The 22,827-nt window shown below is 40.9% G+C and overlaps 1 protein-coding gene across 4 annotated transcripts in view; it reads left to right on the forward strand.

Annotated features, from left to right (window-relative positions):
* Positions 1-22,827, forward strand: part of ZNF292 (zinc finger protein 292) — a 208,738-nt gene that overhangs the window by 117,367 nt on the left and 68,544 nt on the right. For 2 of the 4 annotated variants that reach the window (XM_079938618.1, XM_079938617.1), the window contains exon 3: positions 3,388-3,940. In XM_079938618.1, coding sequence (XP_079794744.1) covers positions 3,388-3,940 — 553 coding nt within the window. Of the gene's footprint in view, positions 1-1,189; positions 3,941-22,827 lie in introns of those variants that run through there. The other 2 variants (XM_079938619.1, XM_079938616.1) reach the window with 2 other exon arrangements.

Raw genomic sequence — 22,827 nt, forward strand, 5'->3', positions numbered from 1 at the left:
CCAGACTCCGGGGGGACTTTCTGCTGGACCGATCCCCAGACAGACTCCGGCCCTCACCTCTGAGACCCAGCAGGCGGCCTGTCTGGGGCCTCGCGGCCCAGCCCCTCGGATGAGAGCAGGTAGAACCCGCCCGAGACCCAGCAGCCGTGCCCGCGTCGCGGCCTCCGCAGCACAGACTCTAGCATCCCCGCCCTTTCGGTTTCCGGAGCCCCGGAGCCCCGCCGCGCCCTGGAGAGGCTCCAGCATCCCTCGGCCTGGAGGCCCCGGGCGCCCGCGGCTACCGAACCACGAGCCACAGCCGCCCTGCGGTCTCGATCCACAGCACCGGGTGGAAGAGCCGCGCCGGCAGATGCCGGGGCTGGGGCTGCTGAGCGCCGGCCCCTGGACGAAGAGCGCGAGCAACCGCGCAGCTGCCAAGCGATCGAGCGCCGTGCCGCGCCAGGGGAGTCCCGTCCCGCCTCGGCCGAGTGGGGACCCGAGGACACGGTTAGCCGAGCAGATCGGAGGCGGCCTCAGCCCGGCTCCAGCCCTGCGCACCTTCCCGGTGGCCGGGGCCCCGGGAGACAGCCGGGGAAGGGAGAAACGGCGGCGGGAGGGCGGGGCGCTCTCCGCCCCCTGAGGCCAGCGCTCTCTCCCAGCGTGCTGGGGTTGCTCGGCGCCCCGGTCGGAAGGACGTGCCCAGCCTTAGCCCTGAGCCGTCCGCCGCGCCCGCCGCATCCCTGGCGCGGCCCTCTGGCTCTGTTAGCAGGCACAACCCAGCGCCCTTCCTGCCACCAGGCCGTGCTATTTCAAGAATTTTAGGGGGAAAAAAAAAAGTGCACTAGCGAGTTGGGGGCCGGGGCAGCCCGGGAAACTCGTGAAGCAGGCAGGCAGGCGCGGCCTGGATGCAGCGACCTCTGTCTCCTAAGGGTCTCCCTGGCTTTATTGATCGCAGGGGTGGGGTGGGGGGCTTTTTCTGTCTCCCAGATTTACTCTGAAATCGAGTCTCTTGGGACTGAAGGTCCATATAATTGTATCACGTCCATAGCAGTCGCGCTGTGTCCAAAATGGGCAAGGGCACTCGCGGCGCAGACACTGAGGTCCCCAGAGACGCCAAGTCTCTTGGCCCCGGGGCTTATGCTTGTTTTCTCCATGGAACGGGCCTCCGAATTCCCCCAGGAACGTCTCAGTAAGTAGGGGTGTGTGTGCGCGTGTGTGCAATGATTCCCGTGAACTGACAGTGTTATTACAAGAACAAATGGACGTAAGTACAATACGTCATATGTACTTGTTGATACACTTTTTTAATGGATAAGAATGAAATTTATGAGGTCTCGAAGACAAGGTCGACTTGTCAAGGGAAAGTATTTCCAGCCCTCATTTAATTAAAAAAACCTGCACTTCTGTAGAGATTCGATGGACATTCCAGCTAGCTCCTTAGACGATTTTGGTGATCAGAATTGAATCTGCATGCATTCTCATAATAGAACACTTGTCGTACGAACTGCCATTGCAGGTCACTCTTCCTCAAAACTGTAAGCTTCCTCAAGGCAGGGATAGTTTTCATTCACCTTTGATTTTCCCCATATCAAGCAGTGCCTGCGCATAAGTACTCAATAAATGGTCATTAATTACACCACTCACCCCTAGTCCTTACACTTTCTGTAGATTCTAATACGGAGGAATGCAGGAAGGGGAAGGTGGGGGGAAAGATACCAAATAAAAGTGAAGGACTTAGTCTTCCAAGCTGAGGGACATTTGCAAGTCAGTGATAATGCTCAGAATCAATTTGCTAATCAAATCTTTTTGGTTTTAGGGCTATCATGGGCAGGAAGTGGAAATGACCTACATCCTTGGGCTTTTTGTTTTTAATCAATAAGTGGATACATTTCTCTTTGGATATATTTTCCTTTCTTCTTTTTTTTTTCTTTCTATCTATAGATTAGGTGTGGTGTAAACCATAATGCTTGAAGTGAAAATGTGCCTTGCTAGCCTTTGATGCCTTAGATGTCCTTGAATTTACTGGTATATGTGGCTAATCTCATATTTCTCATTTTTTATATTTTAACGGTTATCCTAAGATAACATACATTGGAGAAATCTTGTTTGGACATCTAAAATACTTCACTTGGGAGAGTGAGCTGCAAATATTAAAATCCATTAGCTGCCTTAATTGTTGCTTTTTAAGCTCTCAGTGATACTTTTACATCTTTGTTCCTTAGCCCTTGAGTGTACTCCCCAGCCTCTTCCATTTGTAACTATTTGAAGAACCTGTATTGTTAATATGTAATATCAGCACACATATGCTGTACTATTATTTTAGCTGATAATGGCTTTTATAAGGGGTTCATTTGTGCCCACTCATCTTATATAATGGCACTTAAACATCACCATCACTTATGCATTACAAACATTCATTCTGGACAACATACTGTCTAGAACATTTTCTATTAATACTAGAAATCTCCAGATGCCTCATCACTATCATTCTTTCTGAATTTCTGTAGACAAGTTGTAAGAAAGATTAGCCTTTTGTCTAATTTTCGACTACTAACAAAATATTTGTTTTATTCTGAACTTTAGGCGTAAGCACTTGAATTTTTGTACTACTTCTACTGTTCTGTTCAAGTGCCAAGTGTTCATTCTTTCCAGGTTGTAAATAAAATATGGTTCAGAATGCCATCTCTATTTGCAGCACCAGGAAAAAATGCTGTTGAATCTGTAGTAACTCTCGATAACCTTGTTCTTTTATTTTAGCGACTTCCCCTCCGTTGTGATTTTTAATGGAGTGCTTATTGCTGTCTTTTTTTTTTTTTCTTGACCTACTTTCTTTTCAAGAGCTTCCATATAGAGCGTGTTTTATGTGGCGGTGATTTCTGTAGTGTGCAGGAGAGTCTTAAATCGCGGCGGAACAGATTAGTTGGCTATCACTTATTCCAGAAATGTTTTCGTGGTTTAAAAATCACCTGGTTCCAACGTCCACAATTTCACAGTCTGAAATCTTTGAAGCTATGCTTTTCATGAGTTTGCTCCGTTCTCCAGACTGAGGATTGGACCTCATTCTGCTCTGACCCAATTGTTATTTTTCTTTGTTGCCTCAACCCCCTAGAGATTGTGTTTCCAAGGGAGAGGCGTTCTTGGGACTGACGAGGAGGGGAGTGGGACGAGATCTGGTACCTCAGGCACCAGATCCCTCCTCCCTCTCCTGGTGAGAAGTCGGAGACAATTTTGACAGTTCATAGTCCCGCTTTGGCTCTCACGCTCTTGGTCCATGGGTGGGTTTTACCTGCTTCCACTTCCCCTGCCTCTGGCCTGCCTTCGGGCCAATCGCAAATGCAGCCCTTGCCCCAGCCCACCCAGAGCTCTCCCTCACCCGTCCTCTTGGGGAACTGGGGCATATGTCCGTAGAAGGCTTCGGAGACTGGGGAAAGCCACGCCGGGATCCGGACGGTCGAGAAGAGAGCCCCTCCCCAGGCTTTTCCCCGCGTCGCGGCCCTCACGTGACCGAGAACAGGCCTCCACCGGCCCGCCCATTTCGTCCGCTGCTGCCCACTTCCCGCTGGGGGTAAGTAAACCGCGGTTTTCCGTACCGCCCAACCCCGCCCTCCTCCTTTCCCCTTCCCTTCACCTCCCTCGGGTTCCCTCGCGCCACTCTCCCCGCCCCCCATCCTCCCCACCGGGCCCTTTGTACGTGCTCGGCGGCGTGCGAGCGCGCCCGGCACGTGACCCCGCCGAACGTGGCATTGTGTTATCACGTGACCCAGGTGCGTACGCGACGGAGCGGGGTGTGAAGATGGCGGACGAAGAGGCCGAGCAGGAGAGGTTGAGTCGCGGCGGAGGCGGCTGCGCCGCGGAGCTGCAGCGCCTGGGTGAGCGGCTCCAGGAGCTGGAGCGACAGCTGCGGGAGAGCCGGGTGCCGGCCGTGGAGGCGGCCACGGAGTACTGTCAGCAGCTGTGCCAGGTGAGGGCGCCTGGGGTCCCCTCCCCCTTTCCCCCTGCTAGAGGGGGAAGAGGGCGAGCGAGCGCTTGGCGGCCGTGCGGTGGTCCTCGCTGCCTTGGCACCGTCTGCGCCGCCGCCCGGGCGGGAGCGGGGGAGTACGAGGAAGGCGCCTTTGTGTGGCTGCCGTTGTGGCGGTTGTTGTCGGCGGCTCCCGGCTGGGGGAAGGGAGTTGTGGTCAGGGCGGAAAATCCCCCCTCCCCTTCCCTTCCCCGAACTCGGGACTGCGCGGTCCCCGCGGCCGAGAGATGCAGACTGCGAGGACTGGAGCCCTCTCCGCCGTAGGAGAGGGTAAGGGGGGAATGGAGGCCAGGTCCCCTTCCTCCTTCTCTTATTGTGCACTGGGGATTACCGCGCCCCCCGCCTCTGCGCCCCCGCGTCCCACTCCAACGGGCCTCCGCCCCCACTGGTTTGATTCCTTTGCCTCCTTTTGCTTTCATCCGTCCCGCCCCCGGCCCCGTTCTCGCTGTCTCCGGGCCTTTGTTGTTCGAGTTTCGCCTTAGGACTGAAGGGGCCTTTGTTGATGTTCCGAGGAGCAGTCCCCGCCGACCCCTTCTAGCTGGGCGAGACGTTCGGGGGTAGGCGGCGCGGAGGTTGTCCCTTCCTGCCTTTACTTGTTAGGAGCACCGCTTCCATGGTGAAGGTTGCTCTCCTCGGTGGAAAGAAGCTGTCCCTGTATGTGTATCCTAGGGTCGGATGTCGCTGTGCAGCGGCTTTTCCAGAGTCCGCTTCTCTTTTGCCTTCACCCTTGGAGGAGTGTAGTTTCCTCTCTGCCCTTCCTCTGGTCTCCCCACCCCCCTATTACTTGGAGCCTTCCCTGTTTGGCCTCCCGGTGGAACGGAGAAGACTGAGGTTCATGTGGACCCGTGCTCAGGTCAGTTTCAGGCCTTTCCTTCCTTTTCTTGCACAAGGACACTGCTTTCCAGTAACTGCGTTCTAACCAGGATTTGGAATGTTAATAGCACTGTTTGCTTGATAGAAATCGGGGAGTTTGTGTCTACATTTGGACTTGATTACCTACCCTCCAGTTACGTTTGAAATTTCAAGGTGCTACTGCTGGCTGTGGTCAAGATTTTGGTTAGATTATCTTCTTGAGGAAGAAAAAGAATTTATACGGGTCACATTTAGAGTTAGCTTGTGAACATGTCATTATACAGAAGTTGTTTCGTTAAGATACTGAACTTAAGGTCGAACAATGGTGGACCGTTTTAGCATGTCAGAGTAGATCACGTTTTCAGTTTTGGCCTCCAAGTTCTGAAATCTTTCTTTATAAGATCAGGGGTACTTGATCCCATACCCAGAAATTCTCCATCGTTCTATGCACCTTATTGTCGCAAATTATTTGATGGCGGTTATCTTAAAAAGCAAAACAACAAAAAAACTTTGTGAGATTGCATGGTGACTTGTCTGGGAATAAATGCAATGTGAAAGCCACCCACTTAAGGTAATATAGGTCTGGTGAATACCTATGGCATAATTAGAGATTCTGTCATTCCTTTGAATCCTAGTTTTAAAGAATTGTTGAAATTTACTAATTTCACTATCCTGACCGTAAACACTCATTCTTAATTGGTCTTTCAGATTTAAAAATTTATCTTAGGTTAAAAGAAAAACTTTAATAAGATGCCCATGAAAGGAACTCTTTCATTTGTAAGTAAAGTTAGCTTTTCAGTCAGTGAAAAGTATTAAAGTCTAGCTTTGCTGAAAGACATTTTTCAGGTAACAGTTTCCATTGATGGATTTAAGGCTTATTGCTGTAAATAGTCTTGACCAGCAATATGTATAATCAGGATTAATAATTCTGGGAAAGTGGAATCTCATACAAGTTGGACTTAATTTGGAGTGTGTGCAACATCAGATATTTGTCACTTTGAAATTATTTTTAATGTATGAAACAGTATTCCTTTTTGTCAGCATGAAGGTAATTTCCTGTATTAGTTTTAAGTGATTAGTCTTACAACATGTAAATTGCTTTTATTGACCAGTGCTACATGAAATAGTAATAAAACAAATGCTGGGTTTGTGGATTTCAAAAATGACATATTGCATGCACTAAAATCCCGCAATAATGTAAATGCATTTAAAAGTGATCTCTATTATTCGAATAGTAGAGTGTATCTGATGTTTAAAATCCCCTGTGGAACATTTTATATATATATAATTTATATATATATGATAAGTTTCCAATTTGGTCTTGCCAGATGGAAGGTAACTTGAAACAGTTGTTTCTTTAAAATTGTATCATAGCCATTATTATTAACATTTTGCTATGGGTTGAACAGAGCCGAGCAGTGGTTAACAATTACAGAATTTATTGGAGCAGTTTAAGAACAGTGCTAGAAATACTAGGAGCTCGAAATTATATCTACGTTTCTAACCTGGAGATTATCATTTAACTTTTTCTATCTAAGGTTTTCCTGTAAAACTGGGATATTCACATGCTTCAAGAAGGCAAAGATGAATAATATTTGTCAGAGTTAGTGAGCTTCACAGTTAATATTCTGCAAGTGTTGATGCTTAGTGCTTTTAAATGTGAATTAGTTTATATTCTGAATTTTTACCTCAACAAAAGGTGAGTTTCTGGAGAATGTAGTGAAACCTACAGAAATAAAGTTGCTTACTCTTTCTAGTTTATAGATTTTTCTTTCTTTTTGAATGAAGTGTAGGATAGTAACAGATTTCTTGAGTTCTGAGAAGTAAAATAGAAATGAAAAACATTTAAGTTTTTCTTAACTGTATTGTTTTGCTGTTTATATTAGGTTGCTTCCTGGAAGCATGTCCCACTTTTATATGAACGTTTGCTTAAAGCTTAAGAGTAGGAGGAAGGGAAGGTGGTAGAGGATGGGCATATGGGAGTATTTGTCAGAAAATTTCAGATTTCCTTATATCTTTACAAGCTAGCTGTAATCTGGATAATGTTTAATTTTCCTAAAAGCAACTTAGAATTAGAATATAGGATAACCAGAAATAATTTATTGCATTTATTTGTTTCAGTATCATTATATAAAAACAGATTGTAGTTGGAACTTATGGGACTGTTCCATTGTATTAGACTAGGCCAGGATTCACTCACTCATTCAGCATTGTTATTGAATACCTACACCGAGGGCCAGGCAACCATGAGCATGGTCCCTGGCTTCAAGGATCTTACAGTGTCTGGAGGAAGGTAGACAAGTAATTGTAGTAAACTGTGATTTATATCTTTTATATGGAAGGTTATTTATTTGGGAGTTTGAACAGAAGCATTCCAATAGGAGAATTGTTCTAAAAGGATTTTAAAATGATTCATTTAAAAAGTTAAGCCATCGTAATAGTTGAAGAATGATTTGTTGGAGCATGGTGTTTGTTGACAGCATTACATACTGGACTGGATGACTCGTTGATTAATACATGAGTTGTGACTGTTTATGATTGTTTACCTTCTGGTGACAATTATTTTAAAAGGTAGAATTGCAGTTGTGGAAATATGGTTTTGTATCATACACACACGCACGCTTCTTACCTTTGTTCATACCTTAATTCATATAAGCAGCTTCTCAACTGGGCATGGTACTGTTTCCCACTACATTTCTCTCTTAAGGACATTTAGAAACACGTGGGGTCAGTTGTTCGGTTACTGCAGTGACTGGGGATGTGATAACTGGCATTTAGTGCCCATGGGCCATGGATATTACATTTTCTGAAGTGACCAGGACAGTCCCACTCCATTAAAATTTATCCCTCTGCCTAAATACCCACAAGTGCCCTTTTTAGAAACAGTGACCAGAAAGAATATATTAAGATTTTTTTGTCCTTATGCTTTTTCATGTTAATATAGTTATATTAAGAAATGCAGTTAATCTGGAGCAGATCCAGGTCAGTGCTTTTCAACCATATATAAATGCACACACTGAGCTTCAGTGCACATTGAACTTGAAAATTTCTACTTTCTTAGCAGAAATTATGAGCAATTACTTAAACAATTACTAAAACAATTCACTTTTACTAGGTTAAGGAGGGTAGCAAAGTCAGCATACTTAGTTATCCTGATTAAAGCAGAGATTTGACCTTTTGATAAAATTGAAATTATGTGCTTTTAAGAAAGCATTTAATGCAAGGACTAGGTTTAAATGTTAGGGAATATAAGATACAGGAGACTGTAGTAGGATATAAACTAATAAGATTTAAATATCACTTCAAGACAACTGAAGACATGTCAAAAGGCTGTGTATCATTAACATATTTGCTTTATTTTTTATTCCCCTTTTTTAAATTGAAAATGTACATTAAAATGGTTTTTAAAAATTCAAAGACCAAGAAAGGGCATACACTGAAAACTTGCTCTCCTTCCCACCCTAGGCCTCCAGTCACCTTCCACAAAGACAGTCCCCTAATAGTATTTTATGTGTCTTCCCAGAAATGCTGTTTACTCTTTTTTTTTTTCCGGCACGCGGGCCTCTCACTGTTGTGGCCTCTCCCGTTGCGGAGCACAGGCTTCGGACGCGCAGGCTCAGCGGCCATGGCTCACGGGCCCAGCCGCTCTGCGGCATGTGGGATCTTCCCGGACCGGGGCACGAACCTGCGTCCCCTACATCGGCAGGCGGACTCTCAACCACTGCGCCACCAGGGAAGCCCTACTCTCTTTTTTTTTTTAATTAAAAAATCAGGACATACTGTGTACTGCATCTTTTTTTTTTTTTTTTTTTTTTTCCGGTACGCGGGCCTCTCACTGTTGTGGCCTCTCCCGTTGCGGAGCACAGGCTTCGGACGCGCAGGCTCAGCAGCCATGGTTCACGGGCCCAGCCGCTCGGCGGCACGTGGGATCTTCCCGGACCGGGGCACGAACCCGTGTCCCCTGCATTGGCAGGCCGACTCTCAACCACTGCACCACCAGGGAAGCCCTATACTGCATCTTTTTCTTCACCAAAAAAAGGTATCTTTGAGATCATTCTGTAGCTGCCCACGTAAATCTATGGCTTTCTGTTTTAAACTGTGTAATAATTCGAGTCTGCAGCTGTGTCTAATTAATCAGTTAATTGTTGGTGGTTATTTGGAAGAGTAAGTTAATTTTGTGTGTAGTAATTTCAGTAGAGTTCAGAATAGGTAGTAAGCACATCAGGCTGGGTTATCAGTCAGAAGGCTTTACTAAAAAGGTAGGATTTGACATAGACCTTAATGCCTTTATTAACTGTGTTTAGTGCCTTGTTGGTATAAGAAACAAATGAAATTAAAACTGTTGAGAACTACTGTTTAAATTGTGCAGTTACAGTATATCTGTATATATTTCTTTCATCTATTTGATACAAGTTGATTCTTTTGTTTGTCTGCATGTTTTGCTTAGCTTTAATGATAGAGGCAAAAATTTTGAAAATACTTAAATATTTTCCTTGAGAAACTCGACTTTCTTTTGATTATTAGAGACTATCTTAAGTTAATTTGTAGGTCACTTCAAATCAGAAGATAAGATAGCTTGCTTGTTAATTAGTGATAATTACTTTAGGTATTGAGGGAGTAATAAGTCATTTAAACTTTAAAAGTTTAGGTAATGCTCAGGGGAAATAATTTGTTAAGTGTTCATAATTAGTATGATTGCATGCTGGAGATATTAAATTCTGCTTTCCAGAATATACTTATACCAGTTTTAGCAAAGGAAAACTTTACCAATTTTTCTTGCCTCCTTCTTAACATTCTTGATCCTAAATTAAAATGGGGGAAGGGAAGAGGTATTTTGCAATTGCCATTCATGATATTTTATATGACTAATCTCCAAAACCAAGGATTTTTGAAAATGTATGGTCTTAACTGTATGAAACTGCTGCTGTACTTATTTTCCTGGAGATTCTGTCAAAGTTGAGAAATTACCTTATTTTTCCCAACTCGCACACGTAAATTCAGTTCATAAAATCATTCAATGTGTGAGTAGCCTTGCTTATAAAATGGAAAGTTTACTTTTTATTAATGTGTTTGTCAGATACGCTGTGTAACTTTTAGCTATTTATTGTTTTCCAGGAGAGCCTCTTGATTGTTTCTCTTATCATTTAGAGTTGCACAGTGCACCTCATAGGAAAAAATGTTACCTTTTCCCACCTTACATATATTTAGCCAAGAAGATTTGTTAAAGTTCAATCAGTTACATCTTAATTTATTTTAAACATATTGAAATTCCTCTTATATGGGAGCACTAAGGGAGCTGTGGAGAATTATGGCGTGGATAGAGCTTACAAAATCTGGTACATATATTAATAGTTAAGAAGTAATACTATTAGATAGTAAAGTATCTAGGGATTAATACAATAAGTAGAGTGTGAATTAAGAAAACTAGAGCATTTTAAAATTACTTACACTAGCTAAAAATTGAAAGGAAAGGAAAGGAAAACACTATTTACATTGGGTCTTGAATGTGGATAACTAAAGTGGGAAGGATGGGAATAAACCTCAGAGAACTGGAACAACTTTTCAAACTGGCATCTTGGAGAAAAATGTCATGGGTTGGGATGAAAAATAGGATAGAAAAGGTAGATTAGAACCAGACTTAGGGTTTAAGATCCAAACCAAGGAATTTTAACTGATCCTGTAAGCGTAGATAATATATGGTTACATTTCTTAAAGACTTACCCTTCCAAGGTTGAGGCATTGAAATTTTAAAAAGTTCAGAATGTTAGAGCCTTTGGTTTTTCTTGAAGTATCCTGTGTCAGTTACTGCCATGTAACGAACTACTCAAAAACACAGTGGCTTTAAAAGAACAGCCGTTTTTATTACTGTTCTCAAGTCTGTGGGTCTTTTGGGTCATTCTGCAGTCAGCTGGTAGGTTGTCTGGGGCTGAATGATCCCAGATGGTCTCACTCATATGTCTTGTGGTTGATGGGTTGGTTGAGGGGCCCCAGTTAAGTTGGCTCATCTCTGCTCCACTCTTACCCTCTAGTAACGTAGCCTGAATTTCTTTACTTTGCAGCAGGAAAGCCAGTTCTGTAGCACAACTGCTTTTCAAGCCTCTGCTTGTGTCATGTTCGCCATTGTCCCATTGCGTCAACTAGTAGTCATACCCAGCCTCTTCGTGGGTACAGGGAGATGTGACGCTTCAGGGAGCAATTTTATAACAGTCTATGACATATCCCACTTCTGTTTATTCTCCACTGCAATTCCGGGCACTTTTTTGGGTGAGATTTTAATTTTTTGTTTCTATAGCCCCACCTCTGCTTTCTTTCTTGTCATACATATTCTGTCATCAAAGCACATCCAATTACTCCTTTTCTCCTTGATTGGCAAAAGGCATTTCTATTCCTGCTTTCTAATTTAAATTTCCAAATAGAAGAAGGGCATCCCACTCCATCACTGTAACTTTGGAAAGTTTGTGGAACAACTTCTTACTTGCCGTGGTTCTTTACCTTAATATTAAACCTGGTCTGTATGTGGTGTTTTGTGTTGTCTCTACCTTGTACAGTTTAGTAATAACATCCTAGTTCTTGTCCTAATATTTGAACTTCTTTTTCCTTTTAACTGATGAACTTGCTTTTAACCTTCCATTCAGTTTGTGAAATTCCCCCAACATCCTGCTTTTATCCTTCTACCTCAGTGGCAGTCCAGTACTCATGACAGTGTTTCTCAAATTTGTGTTTGCAGAAACCCAAGAGAGTCTGTAGATTTTAGAGTTACTCAGCTCAGAGTAAGATGTAACTTTTTTTTTACGTTGCCACTTAGTTGTCCACTGAAACAAAATTATCACAAAAAAATACTTATCTTTACTGTGTGTGATGCATTCTATTTTCATTTACTATTATTGTTTTTAAAAGCTGCTCTTGATTTTATGATCCATTCATACGTCATAACCAAGAAATTGGAAAACCCTGCTTATAGGAAGTCGATGGGCTCAATTCAGTAATAAGCACCAACATAGGTACTCCTAAGTTGTAAGGTGGCCTTCTAGTCTAGTTGATTCACAAAATTCATAGTTTTATTTATGAGGAGCATCAAAATTAAAATACAATTTTAAATTTAAATGACTGCTAAAAACCCAGCATATGTCCATGGAATCAATTTGAGAAATACTGGTACATAGGATCAAATTCAAATTTAAGCTTGAGCCCAGTGGTCTCCGTGCTCTATTGTTTACTTTTTTTTTATATTTTCACTGTTCAGCAGGAACTTCCTGCTCCATCTAAATTGTTCATTCCTCATTTTACTGCCTTTGTGACTTTGTTCAGAGGAGCAATGTTATGCAGTGAAAAGTCAAATGGCTTTGGGTTCAAATAGGAGGTCCCCAACTATCAAGGCAAGATTTTTGCTCATGCTTTGTTTGGGGTGAGGGTGAACCTTGGAGTTAGAGTCTAGACCAAACAGATTGAAGAGGAAGAGAATTAGTGTTCAAAACAGGCACTGTTACGCTTTACTAACAATGAATTGTTTAATCTGAAGACTTGTGAGATCATCGGATTAAAAAGCGTTTAGTCTGTTTTAATGTCTGTTTACCCAAATTGCCTCTTAGGGCCTCATCATTGCTATATAATACTTGTTCAGTATGACATTGATTTATCAGAAAATGTTCAGTTTTATTAGGCATTTGTTTAGGAAGACTGAGATATATGGTTAAATGGCTAAAATGAAGCAGTTCTTTAAAAAATGAATTTCAAATATATGGATAATATATTCGTGTGGAACATTTGGCATCCTTATTGATGCCTGACGTATAGGCAATGTTATGTTTTAAGTTTATCACTCCTAGATACAGATTTTACACTTAGAAAGAGGTAATCTAAATTCAGAAGTAGTAAGTAATTGACTTGATCCCCATCCCAGTCATTTTTTTTGTTTGTTTTTTTGGATTGAACCTCCCCCGCCCCACTCCCCTGCAGTGAAAGCACCAGGGAATTCCCTGCATGAAGGTGTTTTCTAGGAAGAGTTTCTGAGTGCTTGTCATAACTATTGCTCCTTAGTAATTCAGAATGAACTCTAGTATGTAAAACTGAATACGTTGGCAAGAACGAGTCAGACCTAGTATATTTAATATTGTGACCTATTTAGTGTTTCTGAAAAGGCAATCTGATGTTGCAAATGCTGCCTAAAGAGAAATTATTTTTAACACCAGAAGACCTTTGAGGATTTACGTATCTTGAATGAAAACATTTGTGGTGTTTGGTGCCCCTCCTCACCGAATTATCTTTTATAAATCTTGTTTTACTTGATGAAGAAAACCTACCCTCCAGATTCTTTCATATATACTTTGCTTGACAGCTCATTAGATACTGTAGATTAAAAGTGTTGGAATTCTAAGGACACCAATTTTAATTTTCATGAAATTGTTTATTGTGACCTTTGGCATGCTACTTAAGACTTTTCTGGGGTTTTTTTTGTTTGTTTGTTTTTTATCCTTGACATGGAGATGCTACAGACTTTTGCTGGTTGCTGGTATAAGAATGGATCAAAGGCATGATTATTTAAAACGATTGTTGTCGTATAAAGTAACATTTTCATTTACATTTAGAGACTACTTTGGAAACACCTTTGATGTTTTATACATGATAGTGACCTAGAATAATGTTACTACATTAATAATTCTATAATTTTGAAGTCATCTATTATTGTCATTTTGAAAATAGCATTAGATTACTGATTAACCACCTTGTTTAAAGCCTACATTTTAGAGAAGGCAGGATTAGATTTTATAATAATTTATGAAAGGTCTTTTTGTCATGGGGGGCATGCAGATTACTCAATGTGTGTGAATGTGCCAGGAGAAGATTATTGGCTTTGCAATTAAAATCTTTCCTTTGTCCAAAATTTTAAACCTGGGATTTGAGAGGCTGGGATGAGAAAAGCTAGTATTTACCTAGTAACTAAAAGTATAGATTTTGAACTATGATTAGAATTCTAGCTCCCTTACTTCTGTGGGATTTCAGGCTTGGTTTTGTGCTCATCTCTATCTAGACTGGAGGTAAGAATAATATCTGCCTTAAAGCTGGTGTGATTAAGATATAATGTTTGTTGAGCACTTTGCATATTATGATGCTGGAAGCACACAGCAAATGTTAGCTATTAATACATTTACAAGGACTAGGTCTGAAACTTTCTCTCATAAACGAATATTAATCTTAGTAAAATACTCTTTAGTTTATCAAACTTAAAAAAAAATGAGGGGAACTCCCTTTTCCTTCCCCCCCCCCCAAGTCTTACCTGAAATCTTATGTATAAAACAGAAAAGTTACTGCTGCAGAACAGTTTGACAAGTACAGTACTAATCCAGAAAATAACAAGGCTATTGCCAGGGGTTGTAAAGGGAGTTCAAGCAGAGTTCTCTTCTGCTGTTATTTTCTTCTCAAATGGTTCTTTTTTCTTATTTTCCCTCATTCTACTGCTTTTCTGCACTCTCCCAAAATATAATGAATGTTCTTGTCTTAGAGGCATAATAAAGCCATCACTGAAGACTTTAATATATTTTATCTTTAAAGACTTTTAATTGTGCTGCTTATTTTTGTTTTACATACCAAGGCACACTAAATAAACTCATTTTTTGGTACCTAAGATTTAAAATAAATTTGCTTCTCTGGAAGCGTGACACTGATGTGAATGTCTCAATAGAGAAACTGTACCTTATCAGAGAAACAATAAATATTAAATAATAGTGAAACTTATGCATGAAACAGTCCCACAGATATACTTAGTGCTTACGTTTAATTCGACCATCTTATATATTCCCTCAAATCTTCATCTCATGTTTTCTCTAGATCTTTTATTTTCTTCCTTGGGTTTCCAAAGAAGTGGCTGTTTCCTGGCAAGTGGATCTTTTCGTCTGTGCACCTTCTCAAAGAACCTTTCCACTTTCCTGTTTCTTCACATTTTTCTTTCCATCGCTTCTGTCCTTTAGCCTACAGAGATGGGTGTGTGTGTCTTTCTCATCTTTTTGCTATGTTGATCATGTCTTCAGATTTCTCTCTTTTCTCTGACCCCTTCTCTCCACATATGAGATGTCTCCTATCCTAAAAATGTCTTTCTCTAACTCTTGTTTTCTAGTCTTTCTTGCCAGACGTCTTTGGAAAAGTACTCTGTACGTTGCCTTCATTTCTTACCTTCTGTTGCAGTTTGGATTCTACCCCTCACCACACTGGAGAAGACACTCTTTTGAAGGTCACTGCTTGGCATATTTATAATACTTTATTAAATTTAGACCCAAGTAGCAATCCAGCAGCTCAGACTATTTCATATACCTGCATATTGTGTTTAATAAAATTTAATTGTTAGCATTTTAAAAATCATAAGCTTTCATGTTGAAATGAGAGTGTTTGGCTTTTCCTGGAAAATCAGAAGATCGGGCAATATTGGACTCATGCGTGGCTACAGGCTGAAGTGGCTGCCTGCTCAGCCTTTGTTGGCATTTAAAAGTGTTTGTGACCCCATCTTAAGTTCATCTCCCTTCAGTTTATTTACACTGCTCTCCTGATTCTCCTACCTTTGTGACTGTTCCTTAGTCGTCTTCACTGACTCTTCCTTTCACCGCTGGAAATGCATGGTAATTATTAGCTAGTATTAATATATTTAGACGGAGTAGATACAACATTTCTGAATTTTTTTGTGGCATTTCCTCAGTGTTCTTTTCTTCCTTTCACTCTTCATTAATGACCCTCAACCATTTTCCCCATCTCATCAACATATCTGAGACAGGACTCTAATCAGAAGGTGGCTCCTGAGCCCTGGTTGACAGTCATGCTTCACATACTAATCTTCAGCAGGCATCCACTCTGACAGCATCTCCTGTCACTCACTCTGGATAGGATTTCCAGGGGTCCATTCTCTTGGACCTTGCCACTCTTCTTAGCTCTTGACTCCTGCTTCCAGCCACCTGTGGAACTCTTCCTCGTGAGGTTCAGTAGGTACTTCTAATTAAACAAGACTGAAATTGAACTCATCTACTCTCCTCCCCACTCCCCACTCCCCACTCCCCATCAAAAAGAAAGCCTGTTGGTATTGGTGACATTCCTCCCTTCCCCCTCAAACTTAGGTTTTGAAATCTTGAGTCATTTTTAGCGCCACCTTTCACCTCCACAGCCCAGTCACTGAGTTCTGTCAATTGTATTCATGCACTGTTTCCTGTATCCTTCTCTGGTTAGATCTGATATGCTATTAGTGGCTACTTAGTTTCTTGCAACAAAAAATTCAACAAACATCTTTTTCATGAAGGTACTTTTCTGTTCTCCATTCTCTCCACTAATCTATCTTCTACATTGTCGCTAAGATTATGTTATCTTTTTAAAGCATGGATATCATATTTTTAAAGACTTTTAGAAGGTAGCACAATGTGGAAGAGCTCAGACACCATGAGTTGAAATCCCAGCTCTACCATTTACTGACTATGGGCTCAGTTTCTTAACCTATTAGATGAGGATCGTAGTATTGTGAGGTAAATGAGGCATCAGCACAGCACCCCCCACATTAGTAAGCACTGCATAAAATGCTATTCCATGAAAAATAAAATTCAAGCTCACTAGCCTTACATTCAGGGACTTTCATGACATGACACCTAGCATGCCAGCCTGGCTGATTGGCAGCCATATCTCTTCATTTCTTTTTTATATAGAGCCTTAGGGGTTTGTAGTCTGTTCTTATACTACAGTTTTCATAACTTCCCTCACCTCTGTGCTTTGGCTCCAGCTTTCCCCTTTAGGATTTCCTTCTTTTATCAACCCCATTTCTCCATATTTATTTCCTTCAATCTGTGATGAGATTATGTGGTGGTATTATCTTTTTCATGAGGCTTTCCTATACTCCTAAATGGATTTAATGGCATATTCCCCATCCTTCTTATTGAACTGTATTTTTTCTGGCTTTTATCATAGTTTTTCTATATTAAGATTGTCTCCTCGCCCTCTCCCCAAATTGGAGCTTCTTAAAAGCAGGGGCCATGGCTTAATAAGAGATTAAATCTGTTAAATGGTTGTCTCCTCTTTTTTTGCTTGAATAGGCTGGTTTTAAATGTGGGGTGAATTTTGTGCTCATAAGAGGCCATTACTTCCTGTAATTAGGTTTCTTCTGACCACAGTTGTTTCATCTCAATTCTGACATTGGGTTTCTGTGTTCAAGGCAAGGATTCAGTTGGATCAAATATGTATAGTTTTTATAAAGCAAACATGAATGAATGATAAGTAGTAGCTCTCTTAATAGCTTGCGTTCATTAAATGCTGATTGTGTGCCAGGAACTGTTAAGTGTAAGTGTGTGTGTTTGAGAGGGAGAGAGAGATTGAGAGAGATGAACTCATTGTAATCCTCAACAACCCTCTGAAGTAGGTGGTTACTCTCCCTATGTATGAGAGACTGCTGAGGCATGGAGAAGTAAAGTAGCTAGCCCAAGTCAATTAACTCAGACTTAATTTTTAAAAAACAAACAAAAGCAAAACCCAAACTAAGTAAAACTTTTTTTTTTCTTTTTGGGAGGAATATGTAAGTGTTAATTGTTGAAATTTGTTTTAGGGCACAAAGATAATTTACAATAGTAAAATTTAATCATTTGAAACTAAACCTCAGGAAAGCAGAGCAATGAATATAAGCAGTTATTGTAGTGGAGTTTGAGTAATAGTTTTATTTAATAATGTGTTAAGTAAAGTTATTTGTTTAGTAGTAGTGGGAATCTTACTAGTTTTGAATTTCTTTGAGTAATGTATAGGTCTTTTAAGGGTAATCAATACATATTTATAAATTACAATGAGGGCAACTTGTTGAAGAAATCTGTTACTAATGTCCAAATATAACTAAGATCAATTCTTTATTTCATTGGATTAAGGAAAAAACTGCATTTGTGTTGTGTTTGGCCTTTTTTTTTTTTTTTTTTTTGTGGTACGCGGGCCTCTCACTGCTGTGGCCTCTTCCGTTGCGGAGCACACGCTCCGGACGCGCAGGCTCACCGGCCATGGCTCACAGGCCCAGCCGCTCCGCGGCATATGGGATCTTCCCGGACCGGGGCACAACCCGTGTCCCCTGCATCGGCAGGCGGACTCTCAACCACTGCGCCACCAGGGAAGCCCATGTTTGGTCTTTTTATATGGTGCAAAGAGGTGCCTAAAATCCATGGGGAAAAGTAGGTCATCAGCGGTCTTTAAGCTGCTTTTAATTGGGTATCCTACCCGTAAACATTTGAATAGGAACCCTTAGTATGGGAATGTCTCATAAATTTCACACCCGTGTGCACGCGCGTATTATTTCAGCTTATATAGTTATTTGAGTCTGTTTGTTAAATTATAAAGTTTGTTTTAGATAGATTTCATAGGAACAGTTTTTTCCCCCCTCCGTACCGCATTTTATACTCTGTTTGGAAACCTCTGGTTTATAGTGCTGTGAGTAGATGAAGTTTCTGAGATATGTTATTAAATGAGTGCTGATTTATTTTCCCCATTTTCATAGTGTACTGGAGAAATGACAGCAGTGACCCAATCAGAATTTTTTTCATATTGTCTTTTAGGCAAATTTAATGTAATGTGTATTTCCAGTTTATTGTTTCTGTCATGCTTTACCCTTTATGAACGTCCCTGAGTATTGAGTGTGCCTGTTACCAGATTCTCTCTTAGCTCTGAATCAACTCTGTTACTTGCTCTGTGGTATTGGAGCTTGGCCCTTTAAGCATTTCTCTGTTGATCGATGTTAAGCTGCGTCAGTAGAGGATGCTGAAGGGCCATTACACAAAGAAGGGGCTTCTGTTTGTGTTTCTTGCTGCTGCTGCATGACTGCTAGTGACACAGATAGGAGGACATTCAGTGGTCCTCTGCCCCAGATGAGTGCCCCGAGTGGACAGGTTCTTCGTGAGCTCACAGCCCCAGCCCCGACTTTGTGACTTGCCTCACCACAGTTCTCCTGCCACGGACATTGCACACCCCGGCCACCAGCACCCCACTTTCCCTGCGCGGCTGCTTGAGCTGTACAAGGTTGTTTCCGTGGCCCTCCCCACGCAGGTACTGCTTGCAAGCAGGTCCTCAGCTCTCTTTGCAGACTCACCTACCGGCCACTTAGGCTCAGGCAACCTAACCTGGCAAACTTCTTTGCGATTCCAGTAGGCTGTAACCGTACCTTCTCCAACAAGGTTCAAACCCTAGCTTTGGGGAAGAGCCCTCCTTCAGGTTTGTTTTTTTCCTTCTGGTACTCTCTCAGTTCTTGGGGATTCTTTAGAGCAGCGGTCCCCAACCTTTTTGGCACCAGGGACCGGTTTTGTGGAGAGAGTTTTTCCACGGATGGGGGTGGGGAGGGGTGATTCAAGCACATTACATTTATTGTGCACTTTATTTCTGTTATTATTACATTGTAGTATATAATGAAATAGTTATACAACTCACCATAATGCAGAATCAGTGGGAGCCCTGAGCTTGTTTTCACCTGCCACTCACTGGTAGGGTTTTGACATGAGTCTGCAAGCAGTTGATTTATTATGGTCTCTGTGCAGTCAAACCTCTCTGCTAATGATGATCTATATTTGCAGCCGCTCCCCAGCGCTAGCATCACCGCCTCAGCTCCACCGCAGGTCATCAGGCACTAGATTCTCATAAGGAGTACGCAACCTAGATCCCTCACATGTGCAGTTCACAGTAGGGTCCGAGCTCCTATGAGAATCTAAAGCTGCCACTGACCTGACAGGAGGTGGAGCTCAGGCGTTTATGCGAGCGATGGGGAGCAGCTGTGAATACAGGTGGAGCTTCATTCGCCCGCCTGCCGCTCCCCTCCTGCTGTGTGGCCGGTACTGGTCTGTGGCCTGGAGGTTGGTGATCCCTGCTTTAGAGCACTGTTTACTTGTTTATATGTGTTACTCCTCTGTTAAAATTAATAATTCTTTATGTGAAACTTTCCCTGTTCAAATTACTGTGTGGTTCCCAGGTTTTTGGTTTGACCCTATCTGATGCAGTGGGCTAAAATGAGATAAAGTGCATACTGAGCGTAAAAACTGTATGTAGATTAATACCAGTACTTTCTGCCTTATACACATTGCCTGTTTGGTTCACCTGCTTGCTAGTCCATGGAAACTAGCTTTGGTATTTAAAAAAATACCATGGTTGTAAATTCAGGTTTTCATTCTAGTGGGATTATAATTATGTTGTAGTGGTCCTTAAAAGTCACTGGTCACAAAAATTGTTGAGGTAAGGGAATGGAGTCATTGTGTTTCATAGTTAAATATCTCTCATACTTTAAACAGTCAGGAAACATCAAGTGATAACTTTTCAATCCTGTTAAGTTATTGGCATATTTATTGCTCAAAAAATTTCCACCTGGTCTTTTTTTTTTTGGTAAATTAGCAAATGGCAGGCATGAGTTATCTTTTAAAAAAAAATTCCCCAAGTAGGAGTTTGGGTTAAAAGAAAAACACACCCACACTCCCAGAGGACTGGAGCTGTTGAGGCAAGGAGACAAAGAAGTGCTGTTTTGACTAATTTCTTCGCTGTGCTCACTTGTTAAATCGTTTATTTGTAGACATCTGAATTTGATTCTGTTTAATATTTTCATATTTGAATTTTCTTGTGGATATTTAAAATCAGTAGCTTTGCTGATTTTAAGATTCCTCTCATGTCTTTAATAACATTTACCACATGTCTGCAGCTATTGCTGTACAGTTGACTAAAGTGTTCTATTAATACTACATTCATTCCCAGGAAGTTTTCTCAATTTTCCAGTTACTGGATTTCTGACTTCCACTTTGGTTTTTGTGAACCCTAGTTCTAGCTTTTTCTTTGAAGCAGTGATATATACTTAAAATGGATGATGATAATGTTTCCAGAAGTTGAAGGAGAAAAGAATAGAAGTAAATTAATGATCAGATTATTGATTCTATAGGAAATAATTTTGCTATATCCAGTAACGTTTACACTGGTATGGAAGTAATGAATCTGCATAGTGTATTAAATAAATTACATTATTTTTTAAAAGTTAATAAAACAGTAGAACACCAGAATCCTATTTGAGGGGTTTCTTACCTCCTGGTCCTACTGCTTTAACTTCACTATTTGTGACAGCTTTGGGTAGAGATATTATTGAAGATAAAACTGATGGCCCTGACTCTGTAGATGATGATTTTCCCAGTGGAGCATTTATCCAGTTAGTATTTTAAATAAAATTTTAAAAGCAAATTATATTTCCTGTAGAGGAGCCGATTTTTTAAAAAACCCTAGCTTATAATTACTATGTATACAGTGAGTGCTTTTGAAAAGAAAAAAATGTGCTTTTTAATAAAGTTACAAATAGGAGTTTTTTCCCCCTGCAGTGGAAAGAATGGTACATTATTTAAGTCTTTGACGTGACATTCAGTAAAGGTGTGATGTACTAGAGAAAGATTATAATTACAAAGAGGTGAATCTCCTCATCTTAAAGGAAAATAGAATTCTTTGCAACAGTAAAAATAATAGGAAAATAATTTATAATATGTATTACTATCAAGTACATTTTTGTTTCTTGCTGGTTGGCTCCTGAAAGAAAATATAACATGAAATTGAAATATGTAGTATATGTTGTATCTTACTAAATGAAATTCAAGTATATTGTATATATTGTAACTTACTAACAAGTTACTTTTTTTAAAAGCTCCCTTCAGGTGACACAGTATGGCAATTTAATTAACACAGTAATCGTTTTAATTTTGTTGGTGTACCCTTGGTATTCTTTTAGAACTTTAAGCATACTTTTCTGTGTTGTTAGTGGACGTAAATTCCCAGCTAATCACAACAGTCTTTTTATTAGCAGAGTATGCTTTAGTGTTTGTATTCTAGGAACAGGCTGCCATGGAGGAAAGAAGGGTTTCCTACTATTTTTCTGAGTAGTAGGCAAGCTTGCTGTCCGATTTAGAAATAATAGTTGTGAGCAGTTTTTTTTTTTTTTTGGCGGGGGAGGAGGGCTCCTTAACACTTCATTTTCATTCCTTCTCCCTTCCCTGCCCTCTTTCCCAAGTAACCACTGTTCTCATATTTCTGTGAGCCCCACTTTGCATCCTCACTCAAACCCCCTATATCATCAGTGTGGGAAAATGCAACTACCTGTTAAGGAACATCTAGACTAATATGTGGGTATATCTTAAGTAGATAAGGTTTTGAGCAGATAAATAAAAATGGGGAAATACGGGTAATTTGGGGAAGGATAATTTGGAAAAGAAGGGTCTTCAAAGAGACAGACGACACTGTTGCTGTTATCTGAGTTCAGTGTTTGTTTTTTTTAAGAGTTGTTTCTGTACTCCTGAACTCATAGTTTCTCTGAAAATTTGAACTCAAAAAATTTTTTCCTAACTACTTTTACAGTACAACAAGGGTTCATGGGGTAGATGAATAGGGTAAGATGGGAGCCTTTGGTATGTATAGTTTTGTAAATTCAGGATTCCAGTTGTGTCATCATCACTCTGATCTTTTCCAGTTATTATGTGAGCAAATAAATTACTTTTTTTCCCCTAATCCTAATACAAATAATAGTCCAAATTTTAAGGGAAAAATTAACTACAAAAATGTAGTAAGTTGTCAGTCCTCTGACTTACATACATAAAATATACAGATAATTATGGGTCCAGATAAATCATGATAAATACCAGTGAAATTTAAAGAAAAAATCATTTTGTCCAATAACTCTCTTGACTACATCTCTGGATTCCGAGGCGTGGACACTTAGTACTGGAAAATATACATGTCCATAGCCAGGTCTTCAGCTGAAGGGCTGTTGGATGAACCTATTTTGTGGACAAATGTTTGATATTTACTGATGACCTAATGTAGTTTAGTGCTCCTGCGTTAAAAACTGCTTTCACTACTTAACTGTTTGTCTGTGCTAGCAGTGACAACACTAGATGCCTATAAACCCCAGGAATGTCAAATAAATGGAGCACTTGGGTAGGGAAGGAGCAGTGAAGAACCAGAGAGCTCCTCCCTGATTTCCCAGT

This window comes from Stenella coeruleoalba (genome assembly GCF_951394435.1).
Source record: "Stenella coeruleoalba genome assembly, chromosome: 12".
NCBI classification, from domain to species: Eukaryota; Metazoa; Chordata; class Mammalia; order Artiodactyla; family Delphinidae; genus Stenella; species Stenella coeruleoalba.